Below are 18,272 nucleotides of genomic sequence, written 5' to 3'. Positions count from 1 at the left end.
GTCGTTGGGGCTGGATGGGGGACACAGCACAGCGTCCCACCGCAGTGGGGTCTGGTGATGGTGGTTGGCGTGGTGGTGCTGGTGACTCACTGGTGTGTGTGTGTGTTTTGCACATGAGCAGGATCTGGCTGGGCTGTGGTGATGCTGCAGATGCCTCCCCCACATTTTCTTCCTCCCTGGGCTGCACAGCCTGGCCCTGCTGGCACTGAAGTCCCTTTTCTCCCCAAAGACAACACTGCCCTGCCCTGGAGCCTCGGGGGGGGGGGCAGGAGTGAGTGCCTGGGTCTGCAGGAGTGAGTGCCTGGGTCTGCTCAGGGCTGGGGGAAGGGTTTGGACACAGAGTGAGCCCCCCCATCACCAGGAGGGAGATGAGGTTTGCTCAGGGATTGTGTTTTGTGGCTGTGATGTTTGGCTGGATGGTGCTCGGGGAGGGGGTGCATGGAGCTGGGCAGCCCCCCTGCCCGGCTGACCCACGTGCTGTGCTGTGTGTTTTGGCTGATTTTTGCCTTGAATTAGTCAACTTGGCTGTTGGGTGATGAGCCCCGATAGCTGGGAAGTGCTGCTCGATAAAAGCACTGAGAAAACAAGACCCTGCAGGGGCCAACATGCAGGGAAGGGGCAAGGTCCCGGATCCTCTGGTTCCTGCTTGGAGGCAAACAAAGTCCTGGCAGGGCTGGATTTGAAGGTGCCAAATCTTCCTGCTCTGCTGGTTTTAGGCACAGACAGCCCCTGTGTGCACCGGGTGCTCTGGGGGCTGCAGGACCCCTCAGCTGGGACTTTGTCCCCCCAAATCCCGTGCAGGGAGGGGCGAAGGGCAGAGCTGGGTTCAGAGAGCAGCCGGTGGGGGAGGTGGTTGCTCTGCTTTTCATCGGTGCTGCGGAGGCATCCGGGGTCACTGCCAGCTCTGCTCCTTGTTTCTGGAAGGGAAAAGTGTTGTGTAAGCTTTTTCCTGAGCTCTGTGTCTCCAGGCAGTGGTCCTTGTCCTCAGTGCAGAGGGTTTGTGTCCCTTCTCTGTCCCCAGGAGGGGCTGGGGCAGCACTGGGACCTCCACTGGAAGTGTGTGCCTCCAAAGGGAATGGCTGCAGGGGGGGGTTCCCAGGGCCAGCACAGCCTTGGGGGGTACAGTTTGGACCCCTAAGGCTGCCAGCACCCTGTGGGGTCACCTCCATATCCACATCACCCCATCACCAGTCTGATGTGACTTCCAGTTGGCCAGCAAACAGGTGGTACTGGGGGTGGCTGTGCCTACATGTGTGTGGCTGTGTATCACAGGAGGCACGTGGCAGCCTTTAAACTTTGTGAAAGATAGGAAAATCAAGGAGGGGGGAGGGGGGTGGTGATGGTGGAATAAATTCCTTTCTAAGGCAAGACCAGGCGTGCTGTCTGGCTGGTGAGCTGGAAGGGTGGCTGTGGGACCAGCTCATCCCAGCAAGTGTTGCCCCAGGGTCTTCCCATGCCCGGGCAAACCCCTTTGGCTGCTGCTTGCCCCCGTGATGCCTCGGGGGAGCAGCGGGGTCTCACCTGCTGCTGCTTCTCAGCAGAAGCTGCAGGTTTTGGAGAGACAAATACTTTTTTTTTCCAAGCCTCAGGGGCTGCAGATTGAAGCGTGGACACACAAAGGTAAAGTCAATATTGCTGTATTTGCTTGTTGGTCTCGTGATCGTGGAGGGTCAAACCCAGCGAGTGTCCCCAGGCACCCCCGGGGGGAGGCTGTGGCAGAGAAAAAGCACCAGTTCTGTGTCCCTAGTTTTTGAATGGGGGTGAAAAAACAGGGAGAGCTCCCCCCTCACCTTCCCAATTGTGCTCTCGGGCATCTTCATGGCATTGCTGAGAGCAAAGACCTTGGCATCGCCTTGATTGCATGGGGTGCCTGCTGCTTTGGGGACCTTTTTGCCGCTTCACAGCACTCAGATGTGTTAAGGAAAAGCACTTGACAGCCCAGCACTTTTCTTTTAGTTATTTATTTTAGTTGTTTCCCTCCCTGCCGCTGTGGGGGTTGGTCTCTTTTCCCGAGAAACAAGTGGTAGAATGAGAGAAAATGGCCTCGAGATGTGCCAGGGGAGGTTTAGGTTGGATATTTGGAAAAATTTCTTCACTGAAAGGGTTGTCAAGCAGTGGAACAGGCTGCCCAGGGAGCGCCTGAGTCACCATCCCTGGAAGTGTTTAAAAGACGTGTAGACGTGGCACGGAGGGACATGGGTTAGTGGTGGACTTGGCAGTGCTGGGTTAACGCCAGGATCCTACAGGTCTTTTCCAACCTGAATATTTCTATGATTCCAGCTGATTTCCCATGTCTCAGGTCACCATGCTGCCCTGCTGTGGTGGGATAGCAGGGGGTTCACTGGGCAACAGAAGTGAGACAAGCAAAGGGGCTCTTTATATACCATATATATATGGTGTGTGTATATATATATATATTTATATATCCTCTAAGCATCCCCTTCCCACCGGGAGGGGCAAACACCCCCCTACCATGGCACCAACCCCTGCAGGGACAGATGTCCCCTCCTCTGCTCCCCGGCTGCCTCCTGGTGCCCTGTTTTGACTGTTGATTAACTCAGGTATTTGAGCAAAAAGCAGCTGGTGCTTTTTGTTCACCCTCGGCCCTTGCAGTGTCCCTCGTGCCACCCCGCTGCCTCGCAGGAGCTCTTGCAGCAGCCCCGCCGGGAGAAATATTTCCTTTCATTGCCTGCCACTTGCTGCTTGCGGAATTTCTATTTTTTTTATTTATTTTTTTGTCCCCTCCAGCAGTTTTTCTTCCCCCTCACCCTTCAAAGGCCAGCGTGGGACCTTAAAAATAGGAACAAGCTTTGCAGCCCGACCGGTTGCGTTGGCCTGATGCTGTTCCCAAATGCCACTGGGTCAAACTGAATCCCTAAACGGGGCACGTGCCAGGCTGAAACCAGAGCAAGCAAATGCCTTTAACAACATGTGTTTGCAATGCCCAGCTCCCAGGGGTCGGGAAAGGAGTGGGCACCCCACAGCTCTGCTTTTGTGGGATAGATTTTGGGAAGAGCAGGGTCCCTGTAGCGAACCCAGTCCTGGGGGTGCCGCAGTGCCCTCCCCAGGCTGAGATCCTGGGAGAAGAGGGGAAAATCTGGGCTCCCCCCCAAACTCTGTCTGCTTTTAGCAAGCAAGTAGTGACTCAGAGAAATGCCAGACGCCAGCAGAGCATGCTGGAGGGCAAACCCAAGCAGCAGATCAGCTTTTAATGGAGTTGTGGAGGAGGAAGGAAAAGCTGCTGTGGGCAGTGCCAGCGTGTCCTGTGTCCTCCCTCGTGTCAAACCCTGGGCAGGTTTGGGGCTGTGTGTGTGATGCTACAGCCCTGCCAGCCCCACCAGCTCCAAGAGGGACCCCAGCCATGCCCCACTGCTCCCCACGCCAGCCCCACCACCCCACTACACCCTGCTCCTCCTGCTTCATTTTTAGCTCCATCTGGTGGCAGCCAGACCTGCAAATTTTAATATCTTGCTGCACCACGTGTGTCCCAAGCCCTTTCTTGGGGTGCAATAAACCCATCACCTTCTGGACACAGCTTCAGGCTCTAATTTCTCGTAGGAGGGGACCTGGGCTGTGCGTGTGTGTCCTCTCTGCCGGGGGGTTTGACCAGGCTGTGAAATGCTTTGCAAGATGAGGGTTTCCTCTTGCAACCGTGTCCAAACTACGCGGCAAAACCAACCTTTTTTTAGTGTTTTGTGGTTTTTTTTTCCCAGCTGTGAACAGTCGAACCCTGAGCTGCCACCTTCCCCGGAGGCACGGCCACAGCTCCCAGGGGCTCGGCAGCCACCTCCCCCTTGCTCGGGCTTTAGAGGAAGCATGGCCAGATCTGAATTTATGGTACATCTGAACTGTGTTCCCACATCCCCTTTCCAGGCCCCTAGAGCCCGGAGACTTGCTCAATTAACAGCCAGGCTCGTTTTGGCTCCGGTGGTGCTTTTCAGAGAGTCCTTCCAGCGCTGCCAAGCACAGCCTGCCCCCCCCATAGAGTGCAGGGGGGGCACAAAAGGTGCTCAGCTTAGAAAGGCTGAGAGAGCTGGGGCTCTTTAGTCTGGAGAAGGCTGAGGGGAGACCTTATCAATGCTTATAAGTATCTGAAGGGTGGGTTGAAGGAGGAGGGAGCCGGACTCTTTTCAGTGGTTGCCAGTGAGAGGACGAGGGGCAACGGGCACAAGTTGGAACATAAGAGGTTCCACTCAAATATGAGGAGAAACTTCTTCACAGTGAGGGTGGCAGAGCCCTGGAACAGGCTGCCCAGGGAGGGTGTGGAGTCCCCTTCTTTGGAGATTTTCAAGACCTGCCTGGATGCTCCTGAGTAACATGCTCTGACAAGAGGAGATGCTCTTGGAGCATCTCTTGGAGCTCTCCAAGCTCTCCAAGCATGCTCTTGGAGATTAGGAGAGGGTTCTTCACTGTGAGGGTGGTGGAGCACTGGAACAGGTTGCCCAGGGAGGTGGTTGAGGCCCCTTCCCTGGAGATATTCAAGGTGAGGTTCGACGAGGCCCTGGGCAGCCTGGTCTAGTTGGGGGTGTCCCTGCTGACTGTGGGGAGGTCAGACTAGATGACCTTCGGAGGTCCCTTCTGGCCTGGACAACTCTATGACTCTATGACAAGCTCTAGGCAATCCTGCTTCAGCAGGGGAGTTGGACTAGATGATCTCTATGGTCCCTTCCAACTAAAAATTCAGTGAAATTCAGTGTAAACTGGTGCAAACGCTCCCCCCAGCTCGAGGGGGACAAGGGGTCAGGGTCCTGCCATCATGCCATACCCCAGGAACGATGAGAGGGGCTTGGCAAGGAGCTGGGGGTGGTTGGGACATCTCCTGGCTTTGCACCACGGGTGTGAGGAAGAACAAAGCAGCGTTTTGCCAAGTGCTGCCCGCACCTGGGCTAAGCAGGTGTTAAATATTTGAACCCAGACATACATTTTTCTTGGAATAACCACACGATGGTGAGGAAGGACACAAGCCTGAGCCGAGCAGCCCCAGCAGGAGCTGCCTGGGCAGGGTCCCCGGGGCAGGCAGGGCTGATGCCTGGGGAAGAGCTGGCAGAGGCGCACAGTTTAATGCACATCTTTATGAACATGGACCCAAGAGACACAAAAATGGTTGTATCTGTGGTTGCAAGAGCAGGACTGGTTGCAAACTGCTGCTTCCTGGGCAGGGAGCCCTCACCTCCTTGGTGAGGGCTGAGGGTCCAGCGATGCCGTGCAAGGACTGACGTGGCTGGATGCACACACATTTATTGATAAATACACTGGACACACACTACAAGAAAAATCAAGCGGAGCCACAACTGAACACGAACTAGAAACCTTCACGTTGGTGTGGGGAGCGGCAGGGACCTCCCACCCTACTGGCTGAATGAAGATGTAAACTCTGGGTGATGCCTTCACTACCACGGGGCTTTTCCAGGCTGCTACACTGCCAAGTGCTGACACTGAGTTCTCCATGGCTCGTTGCCTTTTCCCTTGGCCACCTCCCTGCATCCCGACCGAGAGGGGCCATGGGCTGTTTTTTGGGGGGCATAATGTTCTTTCCTTGGAGTCCTTTCAGAAGGCAATCCAGAAGGAAGGAGCCGCTTGGCAAGAGCTGGCCTGGAGGGGCTTATGGAGGAAGGACAGTGAGAAGGGAGTCCCTCAGGAGAGGGAGCTGAGCAGCCGTCTGTAGATGAAGCCCAGCTTCTCCCGCAGGGCCAGGAAGGTAGGACGCTCCTCCGTGTTGCCACTCCAGCACTCCAGCATGATGCTGTAGATCTCAGGAGGGCAGGAGCTGGGCCGGGGAAGGCGGTAGCCCCTGGTGATTTGCCGTACGGTTTCTTGGTTTGTCATTCCTGCAAGGAAGGAGAAGATGCCCCCTCAATCTAATGTCCCCAAAGAATGCCCTGAAGGTACACCTGCAATGGGCCAAGATGTCAACTGGTGCTACTGTGAACTGGTGTCTCTCTGCCATGAGATTGGCAGAGGAGAGGCTGTGGGAGATGATCAAGCTTGTACCACCTTCCTGCCCCCGGTTCCTTTCAGTGCAAGCACTGAAAACCCCTCTCAACCATCCCCAAAGTGGACAATAACTTGCTCACGCTCTAGGAGCTGCTTCCACAGCCCTTGTGGAAGGAAAAATATAACAATTCATGACATTTTGGCTTTTGGGGACCGTAGGCAAGCTGCACAGCATGTGGATGGAGAGGCACTGGAGGGATCCCCTACCTTCATACGGGATCTGTCCATACGTGAAGACTTCGTAGAGCAGAATCCCGTAGGACCAGACATCAGACTTGAGGGAGTAGGTGCGGTAGTTGGCTGCCTCCGGGGCTGTCCACTTCACTGGGATTTTGGTGCTGCTGCTGGTAGAATAAATGTCATCCTGAAAAGCAATGGGAGATGGGTCATGAGGGACTGGATGACAAACACAGCAGCTGTTTTTGGGTCTTTGCTAGGGCTGCAGGCTGGGAAAGGGTGTGATGAGGGAATGGCTGCAGCATGTGACAGTTTGGTGGCCTGGGGTGATGGGAAGGACCACAGCATCCTGGTGACCAACCTTGAGCAGCCGGGCAAGTCCAAAATCAGCGATTTTGCAGGTGAGTTCCTCTCCCACCAGAATGTTTCTGGCTGCAAGATCCCGGTGGACAATGTGCTTCTCCTCCAGGTACCTCATCCCATCCGCCACTTGGCAGGCGATGTTGAGCAGGTGGGAGGTGCCCAGGGACTTCCCTTCAGGACCTGTTAACCCAGACAATCCAAGCATTGGGTGCAGTCTAGAAACATCTGGTTTGGGTGTTCTGGTTTGGAAGGAAATGCTGTGCTGACAACATGGGACCCAAGGAACATGTAAAACCTCAAACTGGAGGTCCTGCCTAACCGTCCTGGTTGTGTCATGTGGGCAGTTCAGTACAGCCATGGGCTCCTCAGAAATGGGACTGGGGTGAACTCTGAAGATCACCCTGTGCTGCAGTGAGTTCCCAGACATCCACAGCTTGTTCAAAGCTAAAGGTGACCTCCTGCCATGCAAATCTCCAGCCAGGCCTCTCAATCTGTCCTGCCTGCAAGCTCCAGCTCCTCAGGCACCAAATGCTGCTGGAGGCCCAGCCAAAAATGAGGTCAGTGGAGGGGAAGAGAGGGGTGCACCGAGTAGAAAAACAGGTCTTGGTGGGAGCTGTTTGTCTTGTTTCCCTTCAAGACTGATTACTGAGTCAGGAAAAGAAAGGCCAAGAAAAATAAACTGATGGCCAGGTGATGAGTGGACCATGCCCTGTAAGCATCTCTGCAGGTGAACAAAACTATGCTGCTGGACCCAGGGAGAGGTGTGGTCATTTCATTCCTAATGAAGGTAGAGCTGCCTAAACACAAGAGAGGGGTTTCTCTCCGCCTGGCAGCCCACAGGTGGATGAAGAAGGAGGGATGAAGGTCTCTACAAGCACAGCTGGGCTCCCAGGGACAGAAATGAACTCAACCCATATGGACACCAAAAAGATCACACCAGACTGTCCCCTTGGGTCTCGGATTCACCCAAGACCATCTCCACCAAAACCCCATGGATTTCTCTGCATGACAACTCATCTAAGTGGGATGGAAACCAGGCTTTCTCTCTCTTAGGGTCCTCACTTGGGTTTGTAGGGCCATTCCAGGGCATGGAAAGCATCTGCAGAGCAGCACTCCCCAGGAGCCCACTCCTCGGGGTGCCAGCTCCAGTACTCACTGTTGAGGTAGCTGTGGAGGTTGCCTTTCCGCATGAGTTCAGTGATGATATACACGGGCTCATCTAGTGAGCAGACAGCGTGCAGCTGGATCAGCTTCTCATGCCTCAGGCGCTTCAGGTTCTGAATCTCCTTGGTGAAGTCTTCTGCTTTCATGTCAGCTGGGGGAGAAAGCCAACATGACTGTTGTGAGCTACTTTCTCACCTGGATGTTGGGGCCTCAGCACCTCCAACTGGGATGAGGACCATCTTCCTCCTCACAGCCCACTCCTGCTCTCAAAGTTCCTGTCTGCGCGCCCTGCGTCTCAGATCCAGACACCCAAGAGATGTTTTCTGTGGGGCTTTGGATCCTGTTTTCAGGATTATAGTTCCATCAGGACTTGACTTATCACAAACCCATTGGAAAGAGCCATTCTATAAAGGTGAAACCCAAGCTCAGGGCTACAGAAGTAGTTCAGTGGCTACTTGCCAGGTCCTACCACAGTTTGCTTGATAGGACAGACACAATGACCAAGAGGACTCAGAAACAAAAGGGGCTGAACGATGTGGCAGTGAACAAGAGAACCAGTCGGCCACTGTTAACACCTGCACCTACCTTTTATGATCTTGATGGCCACTGGCACCGTGTTCCTCCACAGTCCTTCCCACACCTCTCCAAAGTAGCCCTCTCCCAGCTTCCTCCTCAAGGTGAACTCCCAGCGTGGGCGCTCCCAGCCGTCCCTCTCGGGTGGAGTCTGTGAAATGGGCATTGTACGCTTGGACCAGCCAGGCAGGACCTGCTGGTGGAGCCTGCACCAGCTCTTGGTGTCCTCCAAAGCCTGGTGGCCACAGAGGCGTAAGCGGGACATGGTGCTCCACCACCAACGTTCCACTGGGGCCACAGCCTGGGCATTGCTTTCCCCTCTGCCAAATGTTCACTGGGGACACAAAGCACATGGACCATCCCCTGCTGAGAGCCAACGTGTGCAAGGGGGCAGATTTTTAGAGACTACATGAAATATCAGGAATTCAAGTCATAATTCCCTCCTCATCAGACCTCAAAGGTGGCTTTTCTCCATTTCCACCAATAAATAGAAATGGGTAAATGAATATTATTGCATATTATGGCTGATTTAGACTTCAGCTCATTAAGCATTTCTTTTATCTTACACCTTTTAATTTCACTCTCGAATTATTCGCGTTTAATTGTTATTTCTAAGGCATAATTGGTGAATGGAATTCTAATCAGGGAATGAGTTGACAATTTGGGATTAATACTCTAATTGGATTTATGGGTGCCACACTAATTGGCATGTCAACTATATAAAAGCAATGTGGTCTAGGAAAAAGCAATTGGAAGCGCAGGTATTTCCAGATTCAGTATCGGAGGAGTTTGTAACAACGTGGTTTCGAGCCTTTGAGATGGAGAAGACATCTCAGAAAAGCCTGTGCATTTTGGCTGGTAAAAAATATATATAAATGCCATGACTGGCCTTAACATGGTTAATAAGAGGTGATGCTGGCAGCTATAATAATGGTGTATCTAAAGTTTAGTTTAATAAAGCTCACATCCCAAATGGACAGATTAATTATTTCTATTTTCCCCCTAATTTGTCTTTCCTGTTTTTCCACCCTGGCCATCTTTGGGAGCTCGGCTGAGGCGCGCCGTTGGCGTACGCACCGCGGGGCTGCAGGGCTGCAGCAAGGGGCTCTGGATGACCTTCCAGTGCTTGGTGTAGAAGGCCAGGAGCTCCTCCATGTCTGGGAAGGGATGTCCCTTCTGGATGTAGAGGCTGCCCCCGGGGCTCTTGCAGATTCGGAAGTGGCTGACCTTTGTGTGGTTGCGAACTGTGGGGGAAGAGCAGGAGGGGGAAAAAATCAGCTTGTGCCACCACCGGCTCCTTCCCACCTCCCGGCTGAGTCCCACCTCTCTCCTTTCCAGGCACAGGGTCTATTAATTCCCCCTAAAGTACCTCAGCTCCCCCCTGGGGTGTTACATCCCCCTCCCCATCACCCTCTTTGCTCCCACCCCCTGGCTCAGAAGACTCCTGGCCTTGTGGGGCTCGTTTGGACTGGGGAGATGATGCTTTATTAAGCAGAGCTAAAACAAACTGCTTGGAGAGCAGCAGAGTTGGTGGCTGCTGGAGGTGGATAAACCAGCCAGGGGTGGCTGCAGCTCCTGCAGACTGCATCCTGGGGGGGGATGATGGGTGGGATGCGGGGTTCACCATGCACATCTCAGGATTGATATTACATGGATCAGACCATGTCATAACGGCGCTGCCTGGTCCAAAACTCCCTGAATTCTGATTTCTGTAGGTGGGAGCAGCCCAGGCCCTGGCAACCAGGAGCAGCCGCGTATTTTTAGCCAAGCCTCAGATGACAACAGCCGTTGGAATGAAATCCTGGGAGTTGGTGCCACAAAACCATCATTAAGCCGCTGTGAATTGTTTATAGCTTTCATACCCTGGATGGGAGCAACGTACTTTCCTTTACCTCCATAATTTGGCAATCCATACCCACATCTATTAGCTTTCCCCCTGCTTTTAGAAAGCAGTCGATTCACTTGATGCCATAAAGCGCTTTAAACGTATTTCCGTCTTTTTCACCCTGTGCTGACCAAGCCAGGAATTGCCCCTAAGGAACAGCCTGCTTCCTTTCCCTCTGCTCATTTTCTCTGGCTAATTGCCACAAAATTACCTGAGAGAGAGTACTCGCCCTTGCTGCTCTCGCTGTCCCGGACGAGGAAGGAGCCGTGTTTGTTGGGAGGCGAGAGGAGGAGCTGCTCGGCTTCGTTTCGGCTGATCTTGCTGAAGTACCAGCTGGGGGAGCAGAGCAGAAGGGTTAAGAGATGGTGCTTGGATGGTTCTGCATCCATCCCAGCAGCTCCTGCACCTTCTGAGTGCCAGCAGCTCCCTCCCACCATCTGCTCACCTCTGGTGGCCACCAAGCGAGTGGCCCAGTGGCCACCCCAGGGGCTCAGAGCCTGCCAATGTGGCTGCCAGCCACACCATGGCCAGTCTGCATGGGGGCTGCTTCACCCCATTGGTTTTGCAGGCACGTGTTGCATTTTATGGCAGCTTTGCTGACTGCAAACCATTTCCTCCAACAGTGTCTGGTCACTGCCGCGTCGAGCTGGCCAGGTCTCAGCTCTGTCCCAAAATCAGGAGGTTTTCACCCCGTGGCTCAGTGGGCTGACAGCCTGCGGTGAATAAAGCACCCAACAGCCTGGTGCTGAGCAGAAGATGCTCTGGTGGGGTTGCACCTGTGTTGCCACGAGGGCAACAGCTCAGGATCGCTTTGCACTTCTTGACCTGCAGGTCATGGACACAACCAGCTCTCAATCAACGAAAACATCTCAATCAACCAGCTCAAATCTCATCAATGAAACATCTCCAGGAATTGCCCTTTGCTGCTCCAGACGTGGGGCACCTCAGCAGCACCGAGCCAGGAGGGAGGACCCAGACCAAACCCCTCTTCTGTGCCCCATCGATGCTGAGATTCATCACCGAATCTCCAGCAAGAGAAGACAGGATGGGTGGCTGGGTCCCACCTCAGGAGGACACAGGGGAGCACAGGGGCTGCTGCTTCCTCCAGCCTGACACAGCTGGGAGGCGAGAAGCTGAAGGTTTCATCATTAGCTGGGATGGCCAGCGTCTGAGAAGCCGTGCAGGAAATTATACGTGATGGGGTTACCCAGCCGAACAAATTACCACCCAGCTCCGACCTGCGGCTCCGCAGAGTCTGCATGCTCTCTGCTCGCCCTGGTTGCCACGCTGTGCTTGCAGCTTGCCTGATTGTTCTGTGCCGTGGGGCCAAAGCAGCGAGCCAACCCCACGGTCCTCACTGGTGTGGTCCCAGCACAGTCCAAACCAGACCCGACCTGCCTTTCTCCAAAGCACAAGTAGGGTCTCTCCCATCCCGCCAGCTCCAGTCACTGCCCCTGCACTTTGGGGTCCCTTCTCAGGCTCCCCCTGCTCCTTTCCTTTCCCCTTTTCCCCGGGCAGAGCGGGGTGAGCACCGGGGGGAGGCTGCAGGGTGATCCCACCCATCCCATCCGTGCCTTCCCCATCACCGGCCGTGACTCAGAGCCTGGCACAGAGGGAGCAGCAGTGTCCCGGGGCACTTTGCCCGGCGTGTCAGGACCAGGCTGCCTTATGCAACGATGAGGCTGGGCTTTCCCCAGCTGAGCGAGGGATGAGACATCAACCTGAGCTCCACGTCGGGTGGGAGAAGCACCGACAGGGAAGGAGTCCCCAGCCCCGGATGAGCAAGCGGCCAGGCAGCAGCAGTGGAACGGCTTGGCCCTACCAGAGCTCTGGGCTTCCCGGCAGGTCCCATCCAAACTGCTTTTCCCAACACTCCTGGGCTCTTTGGAGCCAGCAGGGCTCAGGCAGAACCTTCCCCAGGTCCCTTCTGCCTCCCCTTTAATACAGGGAAAGAGGGAGAGGAGCCAGAAAAAACAGAAACCCGTTCATTCAGCACCCAAACTGCACTGGAGAACACCACGGCACCACATCGCAGCCCAGACCCACCTCATCCCATGCAAGGGTGATGCACCCGAGAAGGGGGACCAGCATCTCTGTTCCCCAGTGCATCCCCAAGATGGGATGTGCTGAACGCCCCCCACCCCACTGCTGTGAGCTGCAGGAGCTTCACAACAGGGATGCTCAGGGGAAGGAAGGTCCCCTCTCGGTCCCATCACCACTGGTGGCAAAAGCAGAGGGACAAGGGGCTCATGCTCCCCACTGGAGCAGAGGGCAAGAGCCACCTTTCCCTGGGCAGGGACATGGTCCAGCCCGGTCCAGCCTCCATCCCCTTGTGGGTCCAGAGCACGCGGTACTTACGGCCGGTGAGTGGAGGTGCCCTGGCTGAGGTTGGCCACGTAGGCAGCAGGAACGTAGCCCATGGCCGGCTCCCCCAGCAGCCGCCGGGCTAAGACATACTCTCCTTCTTCTCTGAGGACACGCAGCTTGTCCCCTGCGCTTACGCTCAGTTCCTCCTCGCTCCGGGCTGTGAAAGCGTATAAAGCGATAAAGAGAGAGGACTTGGGGATGAAGGAAACGGAGTTGGGCTCCGAGTGCAGCGAAACGGAATCGGAACCAAGATACCCCAAGGAGCAGCTCTCCGGCACGGAGCGGGGACGGAGTTTATTCCAGAAGGAGGTCAGGAAGGTCAAACGCTTCCGGACAAACTGCTCCATCCCTGGTGGGTACGGTGGATGGGTGGATGGTCTATGCCACCCTGCTCCTGGAGGTCGGTGGAAGGGGTGATCCCGGGTTCATGCCGCCGGCCGGGAGGCTCATGCTGCCGCCGTCCCGCGTCCCTCGCGCGCGTCTGGGCGCTCGCCAGCCCTTCCCGGCCAACTTCCTATTTCTGAAAGTGAAACTGGTTCATCCGGTGGGATGAGTCTGCAGGTGGGATGAGTCTGCAGGCAGGAGTCCCACGCTCAGACCCGCGGGCACATCTGGGAGACAGGCACAGCTGGAGCCGGGCTCCTCGCTCTCCAAGAAGGAGAACGGGAAAGGGTTTTTTTTTTTTTTTTTTTTTTTTTTTTTCTCTTTAATTATTATGTTAAAGTGTGCTCTCCTGCTTCTTACAAGGAGCACCGGTAAACACAGCTCTCTGTTCTTCAAGCAGCTCTTGTGACAAGTGGCTGACTCCAGTTAATAGTCTTGATCTCACTTGTGTGAGAGGGTTTTTTGTTTGTTTGGTTGGGTTTTTTTCCATAAGAAAATAATTGCATCCACAAATGTGTGAGAGTTAAAACAGAATTAAGGAACTATCCTTAGAAGAGATATCTGCAGTGATTTGGATATTTGTGGGGTTTATAACACAAGATCCTTTTTCCTTTTGGTCTGCAATGACCTCTCAAGTGTCACCCCACTAAAGCGTTTGCCTCCTCCCACAAACTCCCCATTGCAGAGGATCTCTAGGGAATCCACTTCCCAGATCCACCATGACCTGATGCTGGCTCAGCCTCCAGCAGGGATGGGTCCTCCTCAGCATCAGGGGGTCCTCAGGTGGTGCAGGGTCTGGATCAGCCCCAGGTGGTACCCAGAGCCAAGCCCTGGCACAAAACCCCTGGCTCCTGCTGCCGTCAGCACCCCATGCTCCTCACTCCTGGTCTCACTCAGACACAGACACATTACAACCCTCCTGCCAAACCCCAGCATCCACAGGGATTGGCCAAAAGATGGAGATTTCCACCTCACACCTTGCACGTGTGCTTCAAGCTGCCCCAAGGTCGCTGCTCCGGTGAGAAACTCCACCTCCAGCCCCCCCCAGCCCCTGCCTGGGTTTTGTCATTTAACTGTTCCGTCTAATTAGTGGGAGTTTTGTGCCTGGCAACTCCACTCCTGGCCTTGGGCCCATTATTTCGATCCTCCTCTGCCTGTAATTGGTCTGGGTAAGCTCGTTTTGGGTGTGCAGTTGGGTTTTGAAAGAGGCCACTTTAAAAAAAAGGAAATGGGAAATTAATTGTGGGAGGTCCAAGCTGCAGACTCCAACTGTATGGTGTATGAAGAACAAACTGGATCCATCCCTGGGTCAACAGCTCTGGGTTCGCCATGTCCAATGACGTCAAAACAACCTGCAAAAGCTGGTTTTGAGGGTCTTCTCTCACCCTCTCCCAGGCAGAGAAGCTCAGGGCAGAGGACAGGAGCACACAGCTCTCTGTGAGTGTGTCCTGTGCGTTGCTTCAGATGGGAACTGGGAAAAGAGGGATTCTTTAATAAAATATGCTGCTTCATACTTACCAAAGCTTAAACCTGAAGGTATAGATAATTCCCCCAAGATTTTCCCCCACCTGCCCAGCGCAGAGCCTTGCTCTTGGTGGAACGTGGGGATGTGTAATATCTCAGGGTATTTTTCCCAATTTTGCCCCATCCCTGGAGGGGTTCAAGGCCAAGTTGGACAGGATTTGAGCAACCTGATCTGGTGGGAGATGTCCCTGCCCAGGGCAGGGGGGTTGGAAATGCATTATCTTTAAGGTCCCCTATGGGGAGAGGGAGAGATGGAGCGACGAAGGGTTTGCAACACATGGGGAAGGGACATCCCCTCTGCAGCGCTTCTGACACATCTGTGCCTCACATCACGCTCTATGGAGATTTCCACCTCACACCTTGCACCTGTGCTTCAAGCTGCCCCAAGGTCGCTGCTCCGGTGAGAAACTCCACCTCCAGCCCCCCCCAGCCCCTGCCTGGGTTTTGTCATTTAACTGTTCCGTCTAATTAGTGGGAGTTTTGTGCCTGGCAACTCCACTCCTGGCCTTGGGCCCATTATTTCGATCCTCCTCTGCCTGTAATTGGTCTGGGTAAGCTCGTTTTGGGTGTGCAGTTGGGTTTTGAAAGAGGCCACTTTAAAAAAAAGGAAATGGGAAATTAATTGTGGGAGGTCCAAGCTGCAGACTCCAACTGTAAGGTGTACAAAAACAAACTGGATCCATCTCTGGGTTCGCCATGTCCAATGACGTCAAAACAACCTGCAAAAGCTGGTTTTGAGGGTCTTCTCTCACCCTCTCCCAGGCAGAGAAGCTCAGGGCAGAGGACAGGAGCACACAGCTCTCTGTGAGTGTGTCCTGTGCGTTGCTTCAGATGGGAACTGGGAAAAGAGGGATTCTTTAATAAAATATGCTGCTTCATACTTACCAAAGCTTAAACCTGAAGGTATAGATAATTCCCCCAAGATTTTCCCCCACCTGCCCAGCGCAGAGCCTTGCTCTTGGTGGAACGTGGGGATGTGTAATATCTCAGGGTATTTTTCCCAATTTTGCCCCATCCCTGGAGGGGTTCAAGGCCAAGTTGGACAGGATTTGAGCAACCTGATCTGGTGGGAGATGTCCCTGCCCAGGGCAGGGGGGTTGGAAATGCATTATCTTTAAGGTCCCCTATGGGGAGAGGGAGAGATGGAGCGACGAAGGGTTTGCAACACATGGGGAAGGGACATCCCCTCTGCAGCACTTCTGACACGTCTATGCGTCACGTCACGCTCCGTCAGGAGGAAAATGTGCTGCTTGGTTATGCATTTGGAGATTATCTGGTTAGATTGAGCACTGAACGTTTAGGCTTTACTGTTTTGAATGAGGACTTGGCAAACTCGGGGTTTGCAGAAGGAGACTGGAGACCAATTTACCTTTATTGACCTTTGCCAGATTAGATTCTCTAGTGGTACAAGCGATAGACAAGTGCAGCTGATTTATAACACACAAGGCTTTGGATCTTGATTTGCACCTAAATGAAAGAGCACTTCAAAATGACAAACATCCCTGAGGACTAAATACTGCCTCTGAGCTGAACTTGCCAGACATGCATAACACACACTCATCCCTGCAAACCCCTGTCTGCCTGGGACACGCACGCACAGCTCAGAGTCCCACGCCAGGAAATAGCTGATAAATCACCACCTTTTTCTAGTATCTTTTGTTTTATTTTCCTATTAAGTTCCAGGAGCATCCCTGCTGCTTCAAATCCCTTTGGTAGAAAAGAAGCATAAATCAAATTAATTCCCCCCCAAAAGGGGCAGAAAGTTGGAGAATACAAGTCGTGCTGAGGAAAATGTTTTTTGAGCAGCGGGCACGTAATGGTAGGTCACTCGCAGGGTCGTGTAACCGAGGGCACGCTGCTCGTTACCCAATGATTGGCAAAGCACAGCGGCTGATCTCAGCATCGCCGGGTCTGGCACCCCATCCCAAATCACCCAAACAGCCGGGAGACTTCCCCGAGCCTTGGTGTGCTGCTTGGTTATGCATTTGGAGATTATCTGGTTAGATTGAGCACTGAACGTTTAGGCTTTACTGTTTTGAATGAGGACTTGGCAAACTCGGGGTTTGCAGAAGGAGACTGGAGACCAATTTACCTTTATTGACCTTTGCCAGATTAGATTCTCTAGTGGTACAAGCGATAGACAAGTGCAGCTGATTTATAACACACAAGGCTTTGGATCTTGATTTGCACCTAAATGAAAGAGCACTTCAAAATGACAAACATCCCTGAGGACTAAATACTGCCTCTGAGCTGAACTTGCCAGACATGCATAACACACACTCATCCCTGCAAACCCCTGTCTGCCTGGGACACGCACGCACAGCTCAGAGTCCCACGCCAGGAAATAGCTGATAAATCACCACCTTTTTCTAGTATCTTTTGTTTTATTTTCCTATTAAGTTCCAGGAGCATCCCTGCTGCTTCAAATCCCTTTGGTACTATAAAACACCTAAAAATAAAAAAAAAAGAAAGAAGAAAAGAAAAAAGCACACATTCATAAAAGTTTCTGGTCCTTGCAGCGTGGGAAGGAAGGTGGGAGGATAGAGGAAAAGTGAGAAAGAGAAGGAAGGCACAGATATCTGGTGGATCAAGTATTTTATCTTTAATCCCCGTGACCAGCCTCACAAGGATGTATCAAAAACCAATCTGCCCCCAGGATTTGGGGCTGTGGTGGGGACACAGGGACTTTAGTTCTAGCACCACTAAAAAGCACCTTCAAAGAGCAACAAAACCAGAAGAGCTGTTCCGTAGAGGTGGTTACATGGTCCTGGTTCAGCTGCAGAGCACCTGGGAGCAATGAACACAAACAGCACTTTGCATTCATCCGCGTGTCCAACACTGCACATCGTGTTCTCCCGCACTAATTGACAGAAACCAGCAGCTCCCCCCCACTAATGAGAGCGCCCATTACATCTAATTACTTGAGGTTCTGTTCCAGGTCCTGTTAGGTTTTAATGGTAGGTCACTCGCAGGGTCGTGTAACCGAGGGCACGCTGCTCGTTACCCAATGATTGGCAAAGCACAGCGGCTGATCTCAGCATCGCCGGGTCTGGCACCCCATCCCAAATCACCCAAACAGCCGGGAGACTTCCCTGAGCCTTGGCTTCACCTCCGTGCTTGCTGGCAGGGACGGTGAGCCCAGCCCAAACGGCGTTTGCCAGGGCCCTGAGGTTCCTCTTGTTCCTTCTGTTGGCATGAGAAGATGGCTGGGGGGGTTGTTTTGGGTTCCAAAGTTTGTTTGGTTTTTTTTCTATTTTTTTTTTTTTTTTTCAGATTTCTCCAGATGCTTCCAGGCACCACAGTACATTTGAGAAATGTTTGCCTCTTAATGAGTTGTTTCAGCTGGGTGCCCGTGGGATGTTTCAGACAAGGGGTGGTGGATGGTGACAGCATTGCGTGGGAAGAGGAGGAGGGTGGAATGGTGGCACGAAAGCAGCTCCAATTACTCTCTGTTTCCTGGGGACCATGGAAGAAAGAGGTGTCTTGGCAGACTGCTGGGTCTGTCCCCATCCCCAGAGGGGAATGGTCCGGGGGCTGAGGGGCTCATGGACAGTGCAGAGGGTTCGATACAGGCAGAAGTAGAGCTGTCCTGGGACAGGGAGAGGTGCAGGAGGTGTGAGGGGAGGCAGAGCATCGTGGGGTCTCGTGGCTGCTGTTTCTGAGCCCTGTAGGAGTGGGTTGGGCTGGCTGGTGGAGGGCAGGAGTGCAGGTCACAGGGCACCTGGAATGGCAGAGAAGAGAGAAAAATTCTATGGGAGGCAAGAGTGAGCTGTTTTTACAGTGCCTGGCACGTCTGGGGCAGCACAAAACCAGCAACAGCCCTTTAAAACCACAGAAATAC

At 53.6% G+C, this 18,272-nt stretch overlaps 1 protein-coding gene across 1 annotated transcript; it reads right to left on the bottom strand.

Moving 5' to 3' along the window:
• Positions 1-5,259: 5,259 nt before the first annotated feature.
• On the bottom strand, positions 5,260-12,870 carry LOC106895982 (tyrosine-protein kinase Srms-like). The gene is made up of 8 exons (XM_014955674.1): positions 12,515-12,870; positions 10,368-10,489; positions 9,349-9,515; positions 8,284-8,422; positions 7,691-7,849; positions 6,533-6,714; positions 6,202-6,358; positions 5,260-5,828 (listed from the first exon to the last, which is right to left on the bottom strand). Exons 1-8 carry the CDS (start codon positions 12,868-12,870, stop codon positions 5,635-5,637), a joined length of 1,476 nt encoding a protein of 491 aa, XP_014811160.1. The 3' UTR covers positions 5,260-5,634.
• Positions 12,871-18,272: the final 5,402 nt, after the last annotated feature.

Source organism: Calidris pugnax, unplaced genomic scaffold, assembly GCF_001431845.1.
Source record: "Calidris pugnax isolate Ruff unplaced genomic scaffold, ASM143184v1 scaffold50, whole genome shotgun sequence".
In the NCBI taxonomy this organism is placed as follows: domain Eukaryota; kingdom Metazoa; phylum Chordata; class Aves; order Charadriiformes; family Scolopacidae; genus Calidris; species Calidris pugnax.
The sequence above is the reverse complement of the archived record's forward strand: the minus strand, read 5'-3'. Positions and strand labels throughout refer to the sequence as shown.